The 21,782-nt window shown below is 48.4% G+C and overlaps 2 protein-coding genes across 2 annotated transcripts; one reads left to right on the top strand and one right to left on the bottom strand.

The window, feature by feature from the left end:
* Positions 1–81: 81 nt before the first annotated feature.
* Positions 82–21,694, bottom strand: LOC109541736 (laminin subunit alpha). Its single transcript, XM_019910668.2, has 54 exons — positions 21,325–21,694; positions 20,786–20,932; positions 19,511–19,747; positions 19,283–19,453; positions 19,007–19,220; positions 18,741–18,950; positions 18,406–18,678; positions 18,213–18,350; positions 17,942–18,052; positions 17,727–17,888; positions 17,537–17,671; positions 17,154–17,271; positions 16,887–17,092; positions 16,714–16,823; positions 16,443–16,651; positions 16,170–16,386; positions 15,812–16,021; positions 15,310–15,618; positions 14,917–15,247; positions 14,712–14,866; positions 14,490–14,646; positions 14,192–14,428; positions 13,900–14,059; positions 13,644–13,845; positions 13,398–13,578; positions 13,158–13,337; positions 12,230–12,556; positions 12,046–12,176; positions 11,855–11,982; positions 11,672–11,796; positions 10,998–11,303; positions 10,791–10,940; positions 10,509–10,735; positions 10,330–10,454; positions 10,062–10,267; positions 9,719–10,007; positions 5,206–5,394; positions 4,970–5,155; positions 4,113–4,896; positions 3,921–4,051; positions 3,458–3,739; positions 3,192–3,402; positions 2,947–3,136; positions 2,745–2,887; positions 2,372–2,685; positions 2,068–2,315; positions 1,929–2,012; positions 1,693–1,850; positions 1,393–1,635; positions 1,090–1,332; positions 932–1,039; positions 740–851; positions 517–684; positions 82–461 (listed from the first exon to the last, which is right to left on the bottom strand). Exons 1-54 carry the CDS (start codon positions 21,556–21,558, stop codon positions 196–198), a joined length of 11,088 nt encoding a protein of 3,695 aa, XP_019766227.2. The 5' UTR covers positions 21,559–21,694; the 3' UTR covers positions 82–195.
* LOC109541739 (RNA exonuclease 1 homolog) lies at positions 5,855–9,501 on the top strand. Its single transcript, XM_019910670.2, has 8 exons — positions 5,855–6,993; positions 7,050–7,231; positions 7,288–7,818; positions 7,874–8,061; positions 8,123–8,380; positions 8,434–8,624; positions 8,689–8,936; positions 9,000–9,501. The coding sequence occupies exons 1-8, from the start codon at positions 5,985–5,987 to the stop codon at positions 9,294–9,296; spliced, it is 2,904 nt and encodes a 967-aa protein (XP_019766229.2). The 5' UTR covers positions 5,855–5,984; the 3' UTR covers positions 9,297–9,501.
* Positions 21,695–21,782: the final 88 nt, after the last annotated feature.

Genomic DNA, 21,782 nt, shown 5'->3' with positions numbered 1-21,782 from the left:
TTCACTTCAGAGGGCGCTGTTGTCTATCTTAGTTCTACCTGTTCACTTCAGAGGACGCTGTTGTAGGCACTCAAAAAAAACTTTTTCCACAAAAAGCTACCTATTTATTTTCAAACCCAAAAAAATTATAACTTTTTTCACAAAATACGATCATAACCTATTGTTTGATACCAAAAAAAGCGCAAAACTAAAAAACTAATTGGTGCGACAGGTGCCAACTGTTATGTTGCCTTCAAAGAGCGACGTCGACAGATCTATAGGCTCATTGTTGAGGCTGACGTTCCGAATGCAGCCGATAAAGGGAGTGCGAGAGGCGATTCCTCTCACCTTCTTGAGGAGTCGGTGCCCGCCCAGAAATAGGGCGCTGCCAGTGTCGCCGGAAACGGCCGCAGGCGACCCGATCTTCGGATCGGTGAACATATTGTCCACGGACAGAGTGACCACGTTCTTAGACTTAACCACTGAAAAGCAATTTTTTATACTCCAAGTGTATACGGGGCGCAGAAACGGGCTCACCTTGGATTTCATGCCACTGCCCATCGCAGAGCGAGTAGCTGTCGTTGCCTGGCGGGATGTAAGTGGCCACTACAGGCCCCTTTCCATTCTCCACTGCCAGCTTCAGATGCCCGTTGGTCATTTCCAACACTAGATAGTCGCGCCTTCCATGGACAGCCACCAACACTCCTGCAAGTGCAAATTCATTTGTCGATTTGTAATTGAAAGAGAACAGTGAAATTACCGGTGTTCACTCTGGGCTTAATCTGCATCTTAATGTTGAACATCTTTCCTACGAGGAAATGCTCCTTGAGGCGCATGTAGGTCGATAAGCCGCCCCCAAAGAAAGTGCCAAGCTGCAAGAAGGTACAAACAATCTCAAACATTGCAAATCAACTCAGTCATCGGATCAAAACTACTCGAAAAAAAAACTCACCTCAACATTGTCCGAACAAGGAATAACGCCGATCGTTTTCGGGCTCTCCAGCGGCTTGTTGTTCATGTGGAAGTTCTTGATGCACCCATTGAACTGCGTGGTGGTATTCTGCAAAACAACCCTTGAAGACGGTGCGATTGAAGACGCGCAAGACTCACCAGGTTGGGCGACACCATGTTGTAGTCGTTGGGTTGTACGCCACCCAGGTAAAACGGAATCCGCAGGTCCAAAGAAGGCGTCTTGTGCGCCAGCCTGCCACTCAGCGAGCCTCCATCGATCACCAGCTTACCTTCGGCTCCCTCTCTGCTGAAGTCCACCACGTGCCACTCGTTGTCGTTGTACACCATTTGCGACTTGAGCACTAATTGAGTGGGCTGCTCCCCTTTGAAGGTAAACACCACCTATTGTACGATAAAAGTAGCCGTAACGATCGCCTCTTTATCCTCATGGAAAGAACTTACGTAGCCATTTTGAAGCAGGAGGGCGGCATACTGCTTGTGGGTCTTCCCATCCGACACGTAGAAGATGATGCCGTCCGGCTCGCTAGTCTTGAAGTCCAAGCTGAAGTCGAAGTTCTTCCGGAACTTGCCACGCGGCGTGTTGAACTCCAATCGGCTGCCTGGATTGGCGCCGAATCGTTGGCCGCTCTGCTTGAAGTCTTCCATGGCCGGTTCTAATGGAAGGGCGCAACCTGCCTCGATCGTCTGCAAGCGTTCGATGTTAGTGCCGGCTCTTTCGAGCAATGGGGGGAAAAACGGCACCTTGGGAGTGACTGGTGGCGCTCTGCCGCCTGTCCCGAAGGGCATCACTGTGACCGGCAGCTTCGGCTCCGGCAGGCTTTGGGTAGAATTAGGACGTCTCAAGCTGGCCTCAGGTTTGCGTTGGAAGTCCAGTCCGCCATCGCCTCTGGTATCGTTCCCTGCAAACATCCAAAAAAAATATTTAAAAGCCCATTAAAGAGAGGAATTTATTTTAACTGCCAACCCAAGTTACTCACTTTGCTCATAGGGGTTTTCAGTGACAATAACCTGCGTAGTGGTTGGCGGTATGGTGGCCTCCTCGAACGGCACCAGGGAAGGCACTGTAAGCAAATTGTCCCAGTTTCTTTGGCCGGTTGAGCGACTTTTGGTACTTACACTGATGGACCGAAGGATCGATTGGCAAATAGTCCACATCGAGAACGCATTTATCCAGAATCTCAAACGACTTATCCGTGGTGTTTGCAAAGTTCTTCACGTTGCCGTTCACTGTTAGATCTGCGATGCAACCGTGGAAGGGCCGATCGGAGCCGACGGTGCCGGCCAGCGGCCTCACAGTCTTCGGCAGCCCTCCAACGTACATGTGAGCGAACAGAATGTACAATGAAGGCGGCGGATTGTCCGTCCTAAGAACCCAAATACCCCATCGAATAAAAAAACGGACAATTGCCGGAAAACTTACACTTTGTTGCCGTAGTCATCAAAGTCCACCCTTAAGAACTGGTTGTTGTGAATGACCGAAACCACATGCCAATCGCTATCGTTGAAGGTATCCGTGGACACCAGCTCGGTTTTCTGGCTGAGCACCTTCAAGTGTCCATCGACCAGAGATAGAGAAATACCGTTGCTTTGGTCGCTCTCCGTTACGTAGAAAATCAAGCCGTTCGGTTCGTTTGTTTTGAATTTTAGGGACACCTTAAAGTCATTGGCCACCGATAGGTGTTCCCAGCCCACGTAGCCTGGCCGCGATTTGTTGAACGACACCATTGGTGCAAACTACAACCAATCGAAATCCCCCTAACGCCCTAAACTAACATTGATTGGTCGACTCGTACCTTGGCGGGACAACCGGGAATCACGTCGTACGACTTGATGGTGTTCCTCAAGTCTACCGGTTCGCTGTTGATGGTGATGTTGCTGATGCATCCATCAAACTTGATGTTGGTCACATCGGGGAAATTGTGCACATGCGGGTATCCTGAAGAAATTTAAGGGCCTCGTTTTCAAGAAAATCGAGCCAAAATATTCTAAACCCACCTCCAAATGTGATGGTTTCGATCGCCTCCAGACTGTTCCCAGTAATCTGATTGGTCCGATCAGGGGCATCATCAGTATCGATGGTGAGTTTGCCCATTGTCCCGTCTCGGATGGCTGTGATTTTGTGCCAATCGCCATCGTTGTAGCTCTTGGAGGAGACGAACTTCTTCGTCCCACTACCCAAATTGTACTGCAAAACCCCCAAAATCACTCTTTTGCAGTGATACTTAGACCAGTCAATTTACCTGATAGAGAACTTTGCCGCTGCGCAACTCCAGAGCCACGAAGGTTTTGTTTTTGCCACCCAGGAAAATCAGCCCTTCAGTGGCGAAAGTTTTAAAGGACAAAACAATCGAATATTTGGCCCTCAATTGAAGCGATCGCGAGTCGATGATTGCGTAGCCTTGGCCGTTGAAGCGCAGCCCGGTGCTGGGCTGAAGAACCACCAACTTGTCACTGCAATTTTTGTTAATTAGATACCCGATAGGATGAAGCTAAAGGTTCTACTTACCGCTCTTTCGTGCCTACATTGTCGTGGGCGTCCACAAAGTTCCAGAGCGAAATTGGCGTGTTGCCAATGACGAATTCCTCCACTTCCCCTTCAAACGAGGTGACGTCGATGTCCTTTTGAATTTCGTAGTCTTCAGAAAAACTGCCCACGAACAGTTTAGATTTTTTCTGGTCCAGATTGAAGATCGTGTAGGGACCGTCCAGGGATTTCTCATTGGTCGTCACCTGGTCGGGCTCGCCTTGGACTTCTTCACGGATGCTCAGCTTTGCGTTGTGTCCCACCCTGTTTAGTGTTTTTTTGCACGTGTTTGCTTGTTTCTACATATTGATAAGCTGAATCACAAAGTTCAGGTTTCGAACAGTGTACATTTTGTGTCCCGTTTGACGTTAGTTATACGCGACGCATTAGATTGACGCAATTGGTAATGCACTGCTCGCAAATTGAAGTGATCGCTAATTCAAACCTTTCAATGATGAACTGCCGCCAAACATTGTCCGCCACGTATTTATCTGAGTTCAGCTTCTCGGGTCCGTTTCCTATGTCCAGCTTTAGAACTGGGTATCCGTTTTGGATCACCAAAGCCATGTAGTCATCCTGAAACAAGCCCCCCATTAAAGCGTTAGAATCACAGTCTTAGTTCAACAGGTCGACATACAGTCTTAGTTTTCCGCAAATTGGTGCCGGGCGGGTTGCCCAAATAGAACACCAGGCCGCTTTCCTTCTCAGTCCTAAAGTAGCCGCTAATTTTGGTCGAAGTGGTCGAATCTTCCAAGTTGATGGGGTTTCTCAGTTCCAAGGTGGTGTTGGAGTAGAACTTCACGCCCACTTTGATGCGATTGGCCAGATCCCTAGCCAGCTGGATCTGGTTGCTCAGCTTGTTGATCTGGCTCTTGATAAAGTCGGAGGTTTCATTGCGCTTCTGTTGTTTCGCCGGCAGCTCCACCATGTCGTCCAGCACCACTGGTAGCGTCTCATTTACCATGTTCAGTTGGTTCTTCGTCTGATCCAGATTGCGCCTGATATTGTCCACGTCTTTCGGTAACTCGGACGCTTTCGTCTTCTCCTGCGGCAAATCCACGAAGGATTTATTAATACGCTGATTCACCGTGTCAGTGAATCCGATCGCATTGTCCGCCATTTGGGAGGCGTTTTTAAAGCGACGGTCCAATGGGGGCAGGTCGATGTTCTTCAGGATCTGCTCGATTCCTTTCAGGATGGCGTCGTTCTTTGTCTGGTTCTCCTTGAGAGGTGCAAATTTCTCCACAGCCGCCGCCAATGCCGGCTCTAACTCGCTGCTGATGTTTTGACTGAGAGCATGGGCGTCATCCACAGCAATTTGCGACTTGGTCTCAGCCGCCATTGTTCTTCCTTCCACTGTGCTGAGGATGTTCGCTGCATGGTCGGTGTCATTTTTCGCATTATCTGCTGCGTTTCTTGCCCTGAAAATATTCATATTGATCGATAATACCCATCAAAATCACGAGAGTGTGTCTTCCACTGAATTTAATGTACCTTTGAACAGCATCAGCGATGTCTTTGTAAGCCCTGGCGGCCCTGATAGCATCATTTGAGTCCAGCTGACTGTCCGCAAGGATATTCTGCAAGTTTTGCACCTTCTGCGTCAAATCCCTAGCGTGTTCCTGCACAACCGGCTTCAGCCGGGTGATTTTTTCGATTTCCTCTTCATTGCTCTCAAATCTGCAATTCTCCCATCAATTTGCATGCCACTTCAGACCCTTGTCGCTTACCTGGTCTTAAAGTCGTCCTTCTTCCTGTCCAGTTCATCTGGAGTCTTTTCCAGTTCTTTCAGCTTCCGGCTGGTCAGCTCCAGCAGGTCCGAAGCGTTCGCTAGCAGCTCCACAGATGTGTCGATGTTCACTTTCGATTGGCTTATTTGAGTTTCGATGTTCTCCAGATTCCCCTTAAGCCGGTCCTTTCTGGAAACATTCAAATTCCACGACTCAAAAATAACTTGATATCTTTCTGGGAAACTGGGCTGTTTCCTCACGCATCTGATAGCCAGATGTGCACTGGTTTTATCTGGCAAAACACCACATGTTGGCTCATTTCCTTTACGCAACTTTATTTATGAAGATAAAAGGCGCACATTCAAATCGCCCGCCTTCATCGCATGCACACTTATTGGGTTGGAAATAGCGACTAATCTCAGACGTTCGACCGGAGGGCAGCGTTGCCGTGATTAGCGTAACATTTCTCAAAATTTAGTTCAAAACAACTGGTAAACAACAAATGCCGGTATTTTCGTCCTTAAGAACAGTTCAAGGTTTAATTAAACGTCAACTAATAAAAAAAATGAAGTAGTGAATTAATTACAAATTACACACTGCTGCACTCGGCAACCGCGGCGGTGAAAACGTACGTCTGATCCGCAACAAGGCTGGTTTGTTGCAAGCAGCGAACGTCAACGGTGACATTCTAGGTTAGGTCGTTTGCTATGTAGTTTGTGTTTTGGTTTAGTGCAGATCCTTGCAAACTAAACGAAAATAATGAGTGCCTAGATGAAAACATGCTGCCAACCAAGGGCTATTTCCAGGATATCGAATGCCCGTTCTTTAACACGACCTGCGGCAGGCCGTACTGCCATTTCAGACACAAGCGGAGGCCCAACGAAGATGTCGAGCAGGAAACGCAGAAAACGGCGGTTCCCACGTACAAGCCGACCCCGAAGAGCGAGCTGGCCAACATCCACAACAGCAAAAGCCACATACCGATCAGCTACGTGCCGGATTTGGCGTTTAAACGCGAACGAACTGCCAGGCCTGTTCGCATCGATAAACCGACCTACAAGCCAACCCCGCTCAGTATTCTCAGTTCAGCCAGCAAGCCGGACAATGCCCTGCCAGAAAACCATGAACACACCGAAACCATCAAGGATCTTCAAGAAACCATGGCCAGTAACATATACGACCCATTGCAGTCCGAAATCAACTTTGAAGACTTATCGGTCGATTTTGACCTGATTGATAGTGTGATCAAGGAGAGCGACGACGAGGGGCCCCAAGCTGTCATCAACGATAACCTAATAAAGCTCGAAAATGACATTGAAAAGGAGCAGAACAGATTGAACTTGTTGCAGTCGCGAATTGACAATGGAGACCAGCACAGTTCGAACGGCTCTATTCAGGCGAAATTTAGCTCCGATGAGGAGAGCGTTAAGCCCACAAAAGCCCTCATCCCGCAGCCACCCGAAGACCCGAAGCCTCCGCAAAAGGACAAAGCCACCACCATCGAGAAGGAAGTCGAAGATGGCAAAGGCGGCAAGAAAACCTCAAGCCGACACAGTTCAAAGGAGAAGGAGAAGGCCTCAAAACGGAGAGAGGAGAAGAGCCATGATAAGCACGGGAAAGACCAGAAGAAAGCGAAACACAAAAGCAAAAGGCATGAGAGCAGAAAGTCGCGCAGCAAAAGCAGGGATAGATCGGGAAAAAAAGAGAAGAAGCATAGCAGAAACAGGTCGCGGCATAGGAGCAGCAAACCCCACACAAAAGGAACAAAGACAAAGCAGGCTGAAAAAGGCAACACTTCCCACACTGTCCTCTTTTCGCTTAATAACTTCAACTCCCTGTTACAGACAGACCCAGTCAGGCTGAGCCTGAGAAAGATCCGGAACTTTCGGACGTCGATCTGAACTTGGACGAGGACGACGACGAGACTATGCGCGAATGCTACAAGATATTCAATGAGTACAAACATGAACCCTCCCAGCCTGCTGAAGAAGTGAAAAAAGTGGATGAAGAACCCTCAGTTGACAGTGTAAGTGAAAACCTGCTCTACTCCCAAACATTCGTTTAATTGAATCGGCTTTACAGATATACCAGGGCAAGAAACGTACGGCACACGCAGGAGCCGAAGGCGCCACTTGCTCCAAATTGCCGGGCATTGCGCCCCCCAAGCCGCATCTGCTCCCCGGGCAAATGCTAGCGAATCGCTATAAAATTGCGAAGCTAGCGCAAGCCAGTAACGAGCAGGACAATATAATGAACGAAATCAAGTCCATTGCCCAGCAGAACGCGGTCAAGCGTCCAGCCAGCACTTTATTAGAGGCGGCGCGCCAGCACAAACTCAAACGACTGGAACGGCAAAAAGCGGCCGAAACCAAACAGTCCAGCCTAGTGGACAACATCCTGAATGGAGTGCATAAGCCGACAAACCAGAGGGTGATTGTGAAAAAAATCGCCGCCGTCCCCAATGTGGCTCTCATCGAGAAGGCCAAGCAACGGATCTCGCTGGTCAAGCAACAAGCCGTCCACAACGTCAAAACCATTGCCCAGACGCAAAAGAGCGGGCGGGTCGCCCACGTGCCCGAGTACTCCTTGGCTGACATTCCGGATGTTCTACAGGTAACTCGCCGCAGCTTCAACTCAGCGGCCTTTTTACACAAACGGAACTTTTCAGGCGGCCAAGTCCAAACTTCCCGTGAATGTGAGGACACGCTTCCTCACCCTCATTGCTGACGAGTGCGCCAAACTGTACGCCTCCAAAGAGGACGCCTTCAACAGGGCTTTGAGCGAGGAGTTTGCCTGCTATGAAAAGTGCAAAGTTTTAGCCACCTATAGGAACTCAGCAATGCTGGCAGTTAATAGGTAACTTAATTCAAAAAAGTATTTAATAGCACCGTTTTAAAAAAAAATCTGAATTTTGCAGGCTGCGAAAGGAACTTCAAGACCGCGAGAGTAAAGGGCTGGGAATGCTGCTAACGGGGGAAACTGTGGCCACTAAGCAAGCGACTGACTTTGAGGGCGAACGCTTCTACAACCACATGAAGAAGTGGCTGCTGACGGAAGAAGAGCTCGATGTTCACGGGTATCCGCGTGAAAGCAGCGAAAGAGGCAGAGCCCTCATACGCAACCAGGCGCAAACCGACTATTCGAGCGTGGATGAGAATCAGCGAAGATGCAGCAGGTGGGAGAGCAAAATAATTTTCCAAATCGAATCCGCATTGGGCAAAATTTCAGATGCGGCAAAAACTACATGGTGGACGACGACGGTTGGCCGCTGTTTGAGGAGGAATGCCTGTATCATCCGCTGAAAAAGCGCACCATCCGCAGAGAGCAGATCTACCTGTGTTGCAAGAGCGGCGATGAGAGCGGTTGCGCCATGTGCCACACGCACGTGTTTGGTGGACTGGCGCTGCATCAACTGGATGGTACATTTACAGCCGATAATCCAATCAAAACTCCTCATCTACTCACCGCTTCAATCTGTTACAGGCTACCAAACAACTTTGTCGCCAGAATCGGCAAACGATGCCCGCAGTCTCCAGGTCTACGCCCTCGACTGCGAAATGTGCTACACGACCAAAGGCCTGGAACTGACCAGAGTGACCATCGTGGACACGAACTGCAAAACCGTCTACGAAAGCTTTGTGAAGCCACTCAACCCGATCATCGACTACAACACGCGCTTCTCGGGCATCACCAAGGAGCAGATGGACCGAACTAGCACCAGCATTCTGCAGGTGAGAATTTGTCGCAAAACCACTCAAAGATTTTTCAATGAAGGACAAAACGATTGGTTACAGGTTCAGGCCAATATTCTGCACCTGTGCAACTCGGAGACCATTCTAGTGGGCCACAGTTTGGAGAGCGACATGAAGGCGCTGAAGATCGTCCACGAGAACATTATCGACACGTCGGTGATGTTTCCCCATAAAATGGGGTTGCCCCACAAAAGGGCGCTACGGGGCTTGGCGAGCGAATACTTGCAAAAGATCATTCAGAACGACGTGTCCGGACATGACAGTGCCGAGGACGCGGTCACTTGCATGGAACTGATCAAGTGGAAACTGAAGGAGGACCTCAAAGTGAAAACCAAGTGAAATCTGATTGTGATGTGTTGGATCTGTACTGGACAGTTCAAGTGCAGAGTGCCAATGAAAGGATTAAGTTTGATTAACTCAACCCATTGTATAAAGTTGGACGTTTCTTTTATACACAGATTCATCTACGCTGTAAATCAACATTAAATGTAGGCTGGTATTTATCGTTAATGCTGAGAGTAAAGACAGTTGGCTATTTCTACAAGCAGTTGTTTTATTTTACTCGCTCCTCAATTTGAATGGTTTCGGTCCAAATAATTTAGAAAAAGGTGGCTCAAAGTCATCACTCGCGGAAGAGTTAGAAGGAACAACAGTTAAAAATATTCAAGTAGTAAAAAAATTTTGAGAATTGCATGTAAATGTTTAAAATCGTGAAAGTCGTCTATTTTCGAGATAAATTCTTTAATATCTTGATCACTTACCCGCTTCTGCTGATGATCTTCTTGGCGTCGTTGGCCGTGTTCAATGAATACTGGGTGTGATTGTACAGATCGACCAACTTATCATTGAAGTCCTTGATGCCGCCGTTAATTTCCTCGATTTCCGTTTCCAGATTGTTAACTGGCACCTTGTAGTCGGTCACGTTCTTCAGCAGCTCGTTCACTTTGGCCAATTGTCTGCCCGCTTCCCGCTCCCTTTCGGTCAGATTGTAGATCTTGATGGCATTCAGCAGCTCGGTGCCCTTCTGTAGCGCCTCTTCCACTTCATTTGCTGCGAATCGAACCAACTCAGCATCAATTCATTAATTCAACTGGTAACAATTACCAGCTTCTTTGTTCAGCTGCCCAGCGATTCGGTCAATGTCTTCCACCACTCGTGAGCATTCTTCTTCCGCTTTGCTTGCACTGTCCAACACTTCTTCGGCACGGTCTTTGAGGGCCAGCGATTCGACGCGACGCTCCTCGCTGTTTTGAAGCGAAAAGTTCGATTTGCGGTTTAGGTTCTTCGAGTCCTGTTCCAAGCTCTCCAATCTGTCAAATTAATTTTGTCCGATAGTAAAACTAGATAATCCAATCAGGGAGACTTAACTTACTCTTGTATAAGTCCAGTGAGATTCACCTGTCTGGGGTCGACTTCGTCGAACTTTGGTCTGAGCCTATCCAGATGCTCACGCATGCTATCCAGCTTCCTTCTGGTAAAGTACCCCGATTGGGTGGACTGAAAAAATGACTTATTGGGGGGCATAAACGGGAAAATTGCATCAAAACTTACATCGAATTCGATAATAATGGGGTCGATAAGGGCGGCCAAAGCGTCGGTATCATCCAAAAGGGCGTGATGGCATTCGTCGCACTGATGGCACCCAAAGTCGGGCACAAAGACCCATCGGTGCGGGCACTGGTCGCACTTTTCCCCCACCACACCGGGCATGCACTCGCATTGGCCAGTCTGCGAGTTGCAGCCCAACCCGATCGAATACTCGCCCTTGCAACCGCAAGCTAAAACACATGCAAACAAATCTTGCAATGTTTTATTTTTCGTCTGGAAACTTACACACGCAGCCCTCTTCGGTGTAGTTCCAAAAGCCGGCAATGCACCGATCGCAAGCCCGGCCGGTTACGCCCTCTTTGCACTTGCAGCTTCCAGTGAAATCGTCACATTCACGACTCTCTGAGGCTTCGGCACAGTCGCACTTTGTGCACCCTGAAACACAGAAAGGCTGGTTAACAGCCCTAAAAAAAAACGGAAATTGGTACTGACCTACTCCGGACTGGAAGCCGTAGTGTTCGTTCAGGCAACGGTCGCATTTCTCGCCAATCACATTCGGCTTGCAAACGCACTGGCCAGTGGCGTGGTTGCACCTTTCAGTGCCTTCTTTGTCGCACAGGCAGGGCTGGCAGTCCTTCAGATTGACGGCGTCCCCATAGTAGAAAGGCTTGCAGAGGGCGCACGCCTCCCCAAACGTGTTGTTGAGACAACGAATACATTTTCCATTGGTGGACTGGCATGAGCCTGGATCGGACGAGTTGATGTTCCCGGAGCATTGGCAGGGCTTGCAGTAGTCGCCTCAAAAAGAAACACAACTTTTTAACTCGCTAAGTCAACTCTAATCAACTTTTCTGAATAACATTTTTCGATACTGCCAAAAATAACTGTCTTTATTCTTGCGCAATATTAATATTTTCTAATATACCTGGTATACGACTGAAAAACATTAATATCTAATGGTAGCATTTTAGGCTTTGTTAAGCAGAACTTTTTATGGAGAATAACTTTTTTTCGAAATATTAATAATAAAATAGTGCGAACGTAAGTGCACACTTTTTACAAACTTCTTTTGGGGTATTTCGCCTCAAAAATTTTGGACTAAAAAAGACAGAATTTCCTCACGTCTTTTATTACAGATTGATAAATAGTGCTCCTATTTACTTTACCTTGCACTTCGGGCAGACCGTAAAATCCAGGGGCGCAGGACTCGCATCTGGCCCCAATGTAGCCTTCAGTACACTCGCAGCTAATGTGCTCGCCATCCGAGCTGACATCGCATCCAGTGGCGAAACTGAAACGGCCCAAATCCCCAAATCACACCCAGTAGATCTTTCCCCAATGGCACTCACTTGTTACTCGCAATGGGCAGAGGACAGGCGCAAATTAAGCAGTCGTTTGGAGTTCCGGATCGAGCATCGCCGTGATAACCGACATTGCAGGACTCGCAGTGGTCGCCCTGTGTATTATGCTGACAGTTCTGCAAGCAAAAAAACCTATTGGTTTATCCTGCATTTTCCTAGCGGGTTTTGCAAAAACTCACCAAACAAACCCCCGTATTAACGTCGCACTCAGTGGCGTGCCCGTTACAGTCGCATGGCACACAAGCCCCCCCATGGGTCCCCTCGGTCTTCACCCGGTAGTACCCAGGCGAGCAGTCTTCGCACGACAATCCTAAAGCAAACCCTTAATAAATACCCCTACCACAATGCGCCCACAGTGCCTACCTTGATAGCTCAATTCGCACGAGCACTGTTCCACTGAAGGAAGAGGGACAGGGTTGCGGTCTTGAGGAAACCGCGCGCCGTAGGCGGCTCGTGAAACGCCCTCGTCCATTGTAATGTCCATTAGCTTAACAGTGTCTCCTTTGGTCCAATAGCTGGCTCTAATGTAGACGCCTCTGAGGTCTTTCAGCACTTCCATGATATGGTCGCGTCTGGCCGGCTCTCTTGAAGGAGTATCAAAAATTGCCTCGGTCAGCGCCACTTCGCTCCTGTATTCCTCCGATGGAGGAGGCTGCTCGAAGCTGGAGTAGGTGAGGAAAGTGTTGGCGCCTAAACAGAATCATTATGTTTAGACGAAGTTTTCGCCCGTTTTACCGGACACAACTTCACTTAGATTTATTGCGTTTTAACTGAAAAAATCTTTTGGGGATCGAGTGAATTCTCTATAAAGTCTAGAAACGCCACGCATTTAAATGGCGTCTGTCAAGAAGTTCATATAGAACCCACCTTAAGCAAGGAAAGAGATACTGGATCTTTAGTATGACGAAAAGAGCGACTATATAATCGTTCACCAACAAAGTGACACTAGTGTATAAAAAAATACTGTCTATCACCGCCTAGCTGGCAGCGGTGCAGTTTTTCTGCTTTGGCCTTAACAAACAATATGCATAATGGGCATAATGGGGAGCTTCTTAGGTTGAAAACCCAATTTTGGGCTTTGGTCTGGCCGGTTAAAAATGTGCCGACTTTACAACAACTTTTCCAGTTTTTAATGGTGTTTTTTTTTAGCGAAAATGCGGCTTTTGACCACTTTTTACTAAATAACATTCATTAGATTTCCACAAAATAACCATGATGTCTCTCAAACCGTTGTTACAATGAGGCAGTGAATTTTCCTTTCTCACTACTACACCCACTATTCCTCACTTACCGTGCAGAATAACATCGGGAGCACTAATAGCCGAACCGTTCGTCCCTATGCTGTAAAAGATGCGATACTGCAACAGGCCGCCATACGAAGCCAGCTTTCTTCCCAAATAGGAGGGCGGAGCCGAGAAGTAGGCGGTCGTGGTTTCGTTCACTTCCGTTAGGTCCGCCTCCAATTCGTTGCCTGTCACAACAAGCGAACCAATTAAATCATCGCCATCCAGCAAATAGACCAATCGCGCACCTGTAGCGCCTTCCAAGTCAGCTGCCAGATCACTGACGTCCAATGTGTCGTCTGCAATCTCGATAGCAACCAGATCCCAATCAGCCAGGTTGTAGATGGGAGCATTAAAGAATCCGGCACTGTAGCATTTGGTGGCTTTGCCCGAACAGTAGCATTTGGTGCAACCGTCCGGATTGGAGGGCTAACGCGAAGAAACCCCGATGTTAGTCAAGAAAATCTGGCGTTTCACCAGCTTCAATCACTCACCTGGAGGTTAAACGATCCCTCCCTGCAGCTGTCGCAATGCAGGCCCACCACATTGGCCTTGCAAAAGCACTCAGCAGTGGCTTTGTCGCAAATGTCGCTGTCGGTGCCATTTTGGTTGCAGTCGCAGGACTCGCAGTAAGGAAACGCGTAAAATCCGGCCTGGCAACTGTCGCAGGTTCTCCCATGGACGCTCTCCTTGCACCTGCAAGATCCCAATTTAGCACATAGCTAGATCACAATGTTTCCAGCCACTTACGGACAGGCGCCGTTCAGCAGGTCGCACTGCATGGTGCCATTGATGCCCAGCGGGTTGCATCCACACGGCTGGCAACCAATCAGCGAGTCGTAACCGAAGGTCAGCGGCGCGCATTGGTCGCATTTCTCGCCAGTCACATGCGGCGGACAAATGCACTGCCCTACAATCGAAAAACTTTGCCTTAGAAACACATTTGCGCAAATCACACCACAAAAAAGTTGTTGCAAAAGAAATGCCCTATAAGATGATCTAGATATCACCAAAAAGACAATAAAGTAGGCAATTTTCTCACCGGTTTGTGGCTCACAGTAGGCCGTGCTGGGGCAATTGCACGGCCGACACTCTGGAAATCCGTAGTAGCCGGTCCGGCAGGCGGTGCATTGTCGCCCAATGATGTTGTCCTTGCACTTGCACTGGCCGCCGAACTTTTCGCACTCGAAACTCACCGATCCTGCATAGTCGCATTGGCACGGAAGCGCGCCAGTATTGTGGGCGGCTGTTATCGAAAAAACTGAGTCCCTGCAAAAGCCTGCAACAATGCAACAGAAAGTTCACCCAAGAGTGACTAAATGGCTAAAGAAGGTTTGTACCTTTCTGGCTGGTGTCGATGTTGAAGTTATTGCTGCCGCAAGTGGAAATGAATTCGCCGGTTCGGTCCAGAGCCTCCTCCTCCAGATGGCCTTCGCTGTAGAGATCGGCCGGAATCACCAGCAGATAGTCCAAATAGACATTTTTGCCCTCCGGCTGCTGCTCAACAAAGGCAAAGCCCCCCGATCAACATCGTTACCTTGCGCCTGGATTGGTCCACTCACCTTGAAGGTGATCATGAAATTCTCCAGAAGATCAAACTTGTTGTTGTTTCCTTCGAGAATCAGCGACCTGCAGCCGGACAGAGTGGGGCAGTGTTGCACGGGGACTTTGGCTTCGTAGAACTTCCCATTTTGGATGATCACCTCCAAGTCGAAAACTGCAAACCGGAGGATTTAAAGTGAGGAATGCCACTAACAGTCGACTTACCTGGATAGTCTGGTTGGTAATAATGCAGCACAAAAGTGTAGTATCCAGGATCGGGCACTTTTCCGCGCATATCGATGGTGGCGTAGCGCTTGTTCAGCCAGACGAAGCTGCTGTTGTTGATCAAAACAACCGAGGGCTTATTGATGGCTGCCGATCCTTCCAGATCCTGCTCGAATTGGATCTTCTTCGTTTCCGGCGGGTTTCTAAAGGACGACGCGATGCACTCGCCGTTCTTCCTGATGCAGACCGGCTTTGGCTTGATATAATCCAACGACCAGTCGTTAAACGGGATCAAGTAGATGGAATGAATACCCACGTTGCTCGAGTTACTCTGCAACAAGAATGTTTGGAAAAACTAACTCTAGGACGTTCTATTTGCCGTTTTGCGCATACCTTCAAGTCGACGATCAGCGAATTGGCATCGACTGTGAAAACCCCCACTCCAGCCTCCTCATTGGTCACCACTTGTCGACAGGAGGCGGTGTATGGACAGGAGTAGAGAATAACACTGCCCCCAACCTCCCCAAAACTGGTATGAGCCACCACGCCTACTTTATGAGTACGCAGGTCGTCCAGTGGCGTGATATAGTTGATCAGCATCACGTACTGTCCAGGCTTGGAAACAGTGAGGTTGAAGGAAATCTCCTGCTGGTCGATGTTGAGCATCGGAACGCGGTTGTAGATATCGATGGCGTGTAGGTGCTGAATAGTGATGAGTTTCTCAATTATTAAAAGTGTGTGCTGATGAGGCCATCAGAATAAGTTTATGAATCGCTTCAGTAGTTCATTATTGTCTTGCTTAAGGCATCAGTGCGTGACACGCTCCTTAAAAAAGCTTAAAAACTCGTTCCCAAACCACAATGGTGGCGAAAGCCAGTCATTCACTACTTCCTACCTGGGTATTGGAGTAAAACTCAGTCAAAGGCCGAGTGGTTTTCTCCTGCGAAAAGTATCCTCCAACTCCGAAGGTTCGGTCAAAGAAGGTGATGTTCGGGTAGCCGTACGATCGGCATAGTCCGGTTTCGTTGAAAGTGCAGGGCGACTCTACTTTCTGGTTCAACACAGTGGCCAAGTAGAAGTCTTCGGGCAATAGCACAAAGTAATCCTGAAAAAATTGCCAATTTTGAAGGTCTGGCCCTGTTGGCAATCGCGCACTTTCGGGTAAACTTCAGTTCGCGAGCAGTGTACCTTGGTTGGCGCCACTCAAAATACACGGCTTACAAGTTGATGTGATTTATCAGAAAGAAACTTACCAATAAAATGGTATCATTGATGGTAATGCTGACGCTCCATCGGCCCGGATTCAGTACCATTGGTGAGGCGATGTTGCCACTGTCCCCTGAAACCACCGTGAAAACTGGCTGGGATGAGTTCTTAAATTGCACCTTCAAGTACTGCTCGTTGTCGTTGGAATTATCGGGCGTGACCTTAACAATCCCGATCACCGTGTAGGGATTGGGGTTGACAAACCTATAAAGAGTCACGTTTAGGGGTCTCGAACGCGGCCTTTCTGAGCAGCGACTCACCTCAGAACCATGCGGTAGAGCGACGGCTTGGATATGCTGATGTCCTGGATCACCTCCCTTTGCAGGTTGGAGGAGAAGACCGCATAGCCCTTCCATGAGTAGTTTCGGAAGACGTTCTCGTCGTTCTTGTAGCGCACTCGCATGTTCTCCAATGTGTGGCCATCCTCCACTTCGTACTGGTACTGGTAGAGGGTGGGGAAGTAATGAGCCTGATTGGAAAGAGAACCTTGAAAATCTACAGAGAGCCTCAAGGAAGAACGTTGGTCTGTACCTGCAGCGGTTCTTTGCAAGTCCTGCCAGTCACTCGCGACTGGCAGTTGCATTCGCCGGTTTGCTTGTTGCACACGCTGCTGATGGAGCCGCCCACATCGCAGTCGCAATCTGAAACACCCAGCAGATTTACTCCTTCATTCACAGCTACCTTGATGAGGGATTAGTTCTCACCAGTGCACCCGAACAGATTATCGTTCTGCAGATTGTAGGTGCCATCGGCGCATTCAGAACACCCCCGAGCCACCACCGACGGCTTGCAAATGCACTGACCATCATCAGAGTCGCAGACAGCGATTCCTCCCAAAACGCCGGCCCTGCTGCAGTTGCACTCTTCGCAACCGTGGGGATTGTTTGCGTTCAAGTTCCAAAAGAGCGGCCTGAATTCATCGATTTTTTAATGTAAGTTTTGTAAGTAACCTTGAATGCTTCCCAACTCACCTGCACTCATTGCAGATGCGTCCCTGCACTCGCTCCTTGCACTCGCACAGTTCCCCTGCTGGCACCGATCCGCAGCCCGCGAATCCAGCCACCACTCCCGCAGGATGACAATTGCAGTCTGCAGAAAATTAGCGGTCAATTAATAAAAAAAGCTTTTGTGATCATTGCTTGAAACTGAAGAGTTCCTCTGAGGCGTTTAGGTCGTGGTGCAAAGGAATTTCTTGCTGACGACTCGCAAGCACGGGTGACTTGCATCTTCGGGGGTGTTAAAGCCACCTGTAGCCCATTCGTGCTTGCGAAGGGTCTGCAAGAAATTCCTTTCCACTACGACCTAAAAACACCCAAGAATATTCAATCAGATTACGAAGAATTGCGAGTTTCACCTTCACAGACGGGAAAGTTGTAAAAGCCCTCCTTGCACTGATCGCACTGCTGGCCTGCAAAATTGTTGTGGCACTCGCACGTTCCCTCCCGGTCGCAGGACACGCCATTCGAGCCATGATAGTCGCACTGGCACGCTGCAAAAGTCATTCATTCAGCAGGAGAATAGCGGCCTGCTGGCGCGTCACTTACACTTGCACTCCGGATAGTTGTAGAAGCCGGGACTGCACTGGTCGCATGTTCGTCCTGCAAAACTGCCCAAGCACTCGCATTTTCCCGATACGCTGCAGGTGGTGCTGTATGAGCCGATTTTGCTGCAGTTGCACGGTTTACAGTCGGGATAGCCGTAGAATCCTGCAGCAGAGTTAGTACAATTTTTGTAACTATTGTAAACTATAGAATCTTACCCAATATACACACGTCGCACCTCTCGCCCCCATAGCCCTCCTTGCAGATGCACTCCCCAGTCCCTTTGTCGCAAATCCCGTCCTTGGTGCCCTTGATGTCGCAGTTGCAGTCTGCAACATTAACACCCCTGAAGAACCCGCCTTAAAACAAGATGTCCCAAAAAAACCGCTTGGATCCCCATATGACAATATGTCTCTAAAGACTTCAAAGAGAGAGATCAAAGCGCTTTCAGTCGGACACGCTGTATATATCTATACAGAGGCAACCTACAGTTGCATTTGGGGTACTCAAAGTACCCGTCTTGGCACTGATCGCACTTGGCTCCAGAGTGCATAACTTTGCAGGTGCAATTTCCCGACTCCTGGTCGCAAGACTGCGATTCTGAACCAACTGAGTCGCAGCCGCAGGCTGCAAAGACAATAAAACCCTCAATAAAGATTCTGCCTCAAAAACGGGCACGTACGTTTGCATTCGGGGAAGTTGAAGTAGCCGGGCGCGCACTCTTTGCAGCTCCTGCCACCAAAGTTGGGCTTGCACTGGCAGACGCCCTCCAACGGGGCGCACTGCTGGTTGACGGTGCCGTTGAGGAAACAGTCGCAGGGCTTGCAGTCGGGGTAATCGTAGTAGCCGAAGCTGCAGCTGTCGCAATTGGGCGGGGTGAACTCTATGCGGCACTCGCAGCGCCCGGAGCCTTCCATGCAGTTGCCAGTGAACGCAAAGTCGACACATTGGCAACCTGCAACCCTCAAAATCCTGCAGTAGAATGGACGCGATTGGCGTCAACTCAAAAGAACTCACGCTGACACACATCGGTTTCGTTCCAGTGCTTGTGATACGGCCGGTAGAAGCCCGCCTTGCATTTGTTGCAGTTGATGCCTTCAGTGTCGTGTCTGCAGTTCCTGCAAACGCCTCCTCCTTCGTACCGTCCATGGATGTCCAAGGACAATCGTTTGGCGTCCACTTCTGGATCATACTCGCACTCGTTTGAGTGTTGGAAACAGTTGCAGACTGAAAAAATAGCAGTAGAAGCCTCACAGCTAAACCCGCATTTGAAGAAAGCTTACGCTCGCATTTGAAGGGATCGTCGTATTTGGACACACGCCATTTCTTCTGCTCATAGCCGGGACAGCATTGGTTGCATTTTGCGCCGCAGGTGTTGTGCTTGCAGTTGCACATCAGGATTTTCGGGTCTTTCGGGTCGGGAATATCGCAGGTTTGAGCGTGGCCGTTGCACATGCACCTGCCGCCGATACTGATGTCCTTTATTGAGTAGAAGTACTAGAAAGATAAACGTTTGCTGCTGTAACCCGCAGGATTTTGAATGCTCGCTCAAGATCTACCCTTCTAGTTACGGTGGGGTCCTGCCGAGCCACTGACATGAGATGCCCCAGCAGGTTCTTGGTCCTCAAAAAGCGCAGCCTCACGTTGGTGGCTCTGGTCCATTCTTGAAGCACCGAGGAGTTGAAGTAGTGGGAGGCCGATGGCCGATTGGTCAGCAAAGATATCGGGATCTAACAGAAGAATGTTTTTATTTCCTCCCTAAGATCACGACCAATCAACGCTCATACTTCTCCCCCTTCCAACGGCACGATCTTCGAGTACTCAGTGGTACAAATGATGGAATCGTCCCTGGTGATCGGTTGCAACGTTTCGCTTCCAAAGTATGACTCGCAGTCAGCAGGCGAGTCGGAAAAGTACTGCCAGGGCGTGTAGGTTTTGCCATAATCGGCGGATTTTTCCAGCACCCAAAGTCCTGGCCGGGGCGAGTTTGCCATGTAGATGTAAACGTAGGCCACGTGGAATTCCTGCAACAGAAAAAAATCGGCCTCAATTCGGCCTGTGGGCGAAGGAACTTCCGTTCGGGTTTGAGTTAATCAACGCTTATCAGCGAATGGTCGGAAGCGCGCCTATCTGAAGCTGAAGATTTAACCGGATTTTTTCCAGTTTCATGCCCTGCAGGCAATGCTGAGGTTGAGTGATTTATACAGATAATAAAAACATTCAAAAACTATCAATTTGTTCAGATGCTGCTGACAATGAATCGAAATTGCAAGGGCTAAATAAATCAGGGTCAGTAATACAAAAAAATGGCCTTTGATTCTACATCAAACCCAAATTTTTTTAAATTTCTATCTTTGCTTTGGAAGATCCAACTGTTTGACGCAGAACCATGCAAAAAACCCTCAAAATCTCCCAGTAAAACCGCAGCAAAATTAACATTAAATTCCTCACATTCGCTGTTGTAAATGAGACGCGACTTTGTGTTACATTTATCGCTAAATAAACCGCTAAATCAATGAAAACAATCTTTAAACAAATAAAGACCGTAGGAAGCTGGCTTATCCTCGAAAGATGATCTAATAGCATGTAAACTGTTTAATATCCAGATTGATTGGCGAGCAGAGCAGGGCTTAGGACGGGTTTTAATGCGGCAAGCCACACATTCCCGATCCGATTTCTTCATTCCTTCGAAAATAGCTCGGTTTATGGGAATGTAAAAATAGTTGCTGAACGTTTACTAGAGCGCCGCTTGAACATTGTCGACTACTGGGCAATTGTTCATCAGCACAAAAACCCATCGCAATTGCATAAAAAATGCCGAGCAAACTAAGCGTTTTTCTTTAAGTGCAGAGTGTGAGCGCAGCACTTTAAAGGCCCTGACAATGCTTGGGCGTTGATGGTTTAAACACAACTTTATAAAATCCAGAACATCTGCAACACATGTGTTTTCAAACCGAATGATTAGCCGGAAAGCCGCTATACAGAACATGGCATCATCGGCTGGCCACAAAACGTTTGTTTTGGGCGGACAAAAACCCCAAAAAAAATCGGTGCAAACTGACCTGTCCCAGATCGATGGTCAGATTCACTTCCTGGTATTTCATGCCTCTTGAAAGGGGCGGACTTTGCCACCAGGTCTCTTTGCCGTCCACTGCATGCTCAGGTGGATGGTATCTTCCAGGTGTGTTTGGATCACAATAGTCACAATACTGAAATAGATTGATTTAATAAATTTTATTTAAAAAAAAGTTTTAAACTAGAGGGTATGGGTATAAGAAGGGTGGGATTTCCCAAAAGCCCCATTTGGATCTGTTTGCTTCTGAGGCTCAAACCTCCCAATAAATAAAACTAGTTTGGTTTTTTATGGCCCCATTTATTTTCAGATTGAAGCGATGTAGTAGAAAAATTTGGAGCATTTCCAGTGGTAGTATAACTTAACGAAAAAAGTTCAAACATCATTCTGACGGGGTTCAATGAAACTGATAACGAATTATCTTCGCTCTTGGTGCCCGTTAATTCGATAAGAGCCCGAAAGTCTTGTAAGGCCACCAAACAGACGCCGATATTTAATTTAATTACAGAAAAAATCCAAAAAACCCACCTGTCCTTGAATCACATTAGCGCTGGGCTCGCTGTCCGAATTGCTGCCAATCAATTTGCAGAACAGCTCCGGACCTTCAGTGTCCACGCCGCATGTAGCTGTAGCTGTGATATTTTTGCCCTCGGCTAGATTGAAATAGGGGGGCGTGAGCGTCTCTCCATTTGCCAGAGCAACTAAAAGGGTGGCCGATAAAAGGGCGACCCCCAGACCGGGGGGGCTCCTTGCAGGCCCCATTCTGTTCAGGACGAAGCGCGCTATGAAAAAGTCGCGGTACGACTGAGTTTTCGCTTCAGGCGGGTCGGCCAGACGATGTTTTTGATTCGTTCCCGGTACTCTTCGGCCGCAATTTGCTCAGGAGTTTGGGGTACTGCTGGACAGGGCCGGCTCTCAAATATTTTTTGGGAAAACTATGGGCACTGGAAGGAAAAAATCAGCAGTGAGCATGATGTGAATTCGTT

Source organism: Dendroctonus ponderosae, unplaced genomic scaffold, assembly GCF_020466585.1.
Source record: "Dendroctonus ponderosae isolate FM_Combo_2020 unplaced genomic scaffold, Dpon_F_20191213v2 Dpon_F_20191213_9, whole genome shotgun sequence".
NCBI classification, from domain to species: domain Eukaryota; kingdom Metazoa; phylum Arthropoda; class Insecta; order Coleoptera; family Curculionidae; genus Dendroctonus; species Dendroctonus ponderosae.
Note: the sequence above shows the minus strand (reverse complement) of the source record. Positions and strands in the feature narration are given on the sequence as shown.

Excerpts from the sequence above, each read along its gene's own strand:
- LOC109541736 (XM_019910668.2), bottom strand. The coding sequence starts at position 21,558 with ATGGGGCCTGCAAGGAGCCCCCCCGGTCTGGGGGTCGCCCTTTTATCG. Across the intron at positions 18,951-19,006 it reads CGATCCCTTCAAATGCGAGC|TCTGCAACTGTTTCCAACAC; the intron begins GTAAGCTTTCTT and ends CTATTTTTTCAG. Across the intron at positions 3,403-3,457 it reads AATGTAGGCACGAAAGAGCG|TGACAAGTTGGTGGTTCTTC; the intron begins GTAAGTAGAACC and ends CAAAAATTGCAG.
- LOC109541739 (XM_019910670.2), top strand. The coding sequence starts at position 5,985 with ATGCTGCCAACCAAGGGCTATTTCCAGGATATCGAATGCCCGTTCTTT. Across the intron at positions 8,062-8,122 it reads GCAATGCTGGCAGTTAATAG|GCTGCGAAAGGAACTTCAAG; the intron begins GTAACTTAATTC and ends TGAATTTTGCAG. Across the intron at positions 8,381-8,433 it reads AATCAGCGAAGATGCAGCAG|ATGCGGCAAAAACTACATGG; the intron begins GTGGGAGAGCAA and ends GCAAAATTTCAG.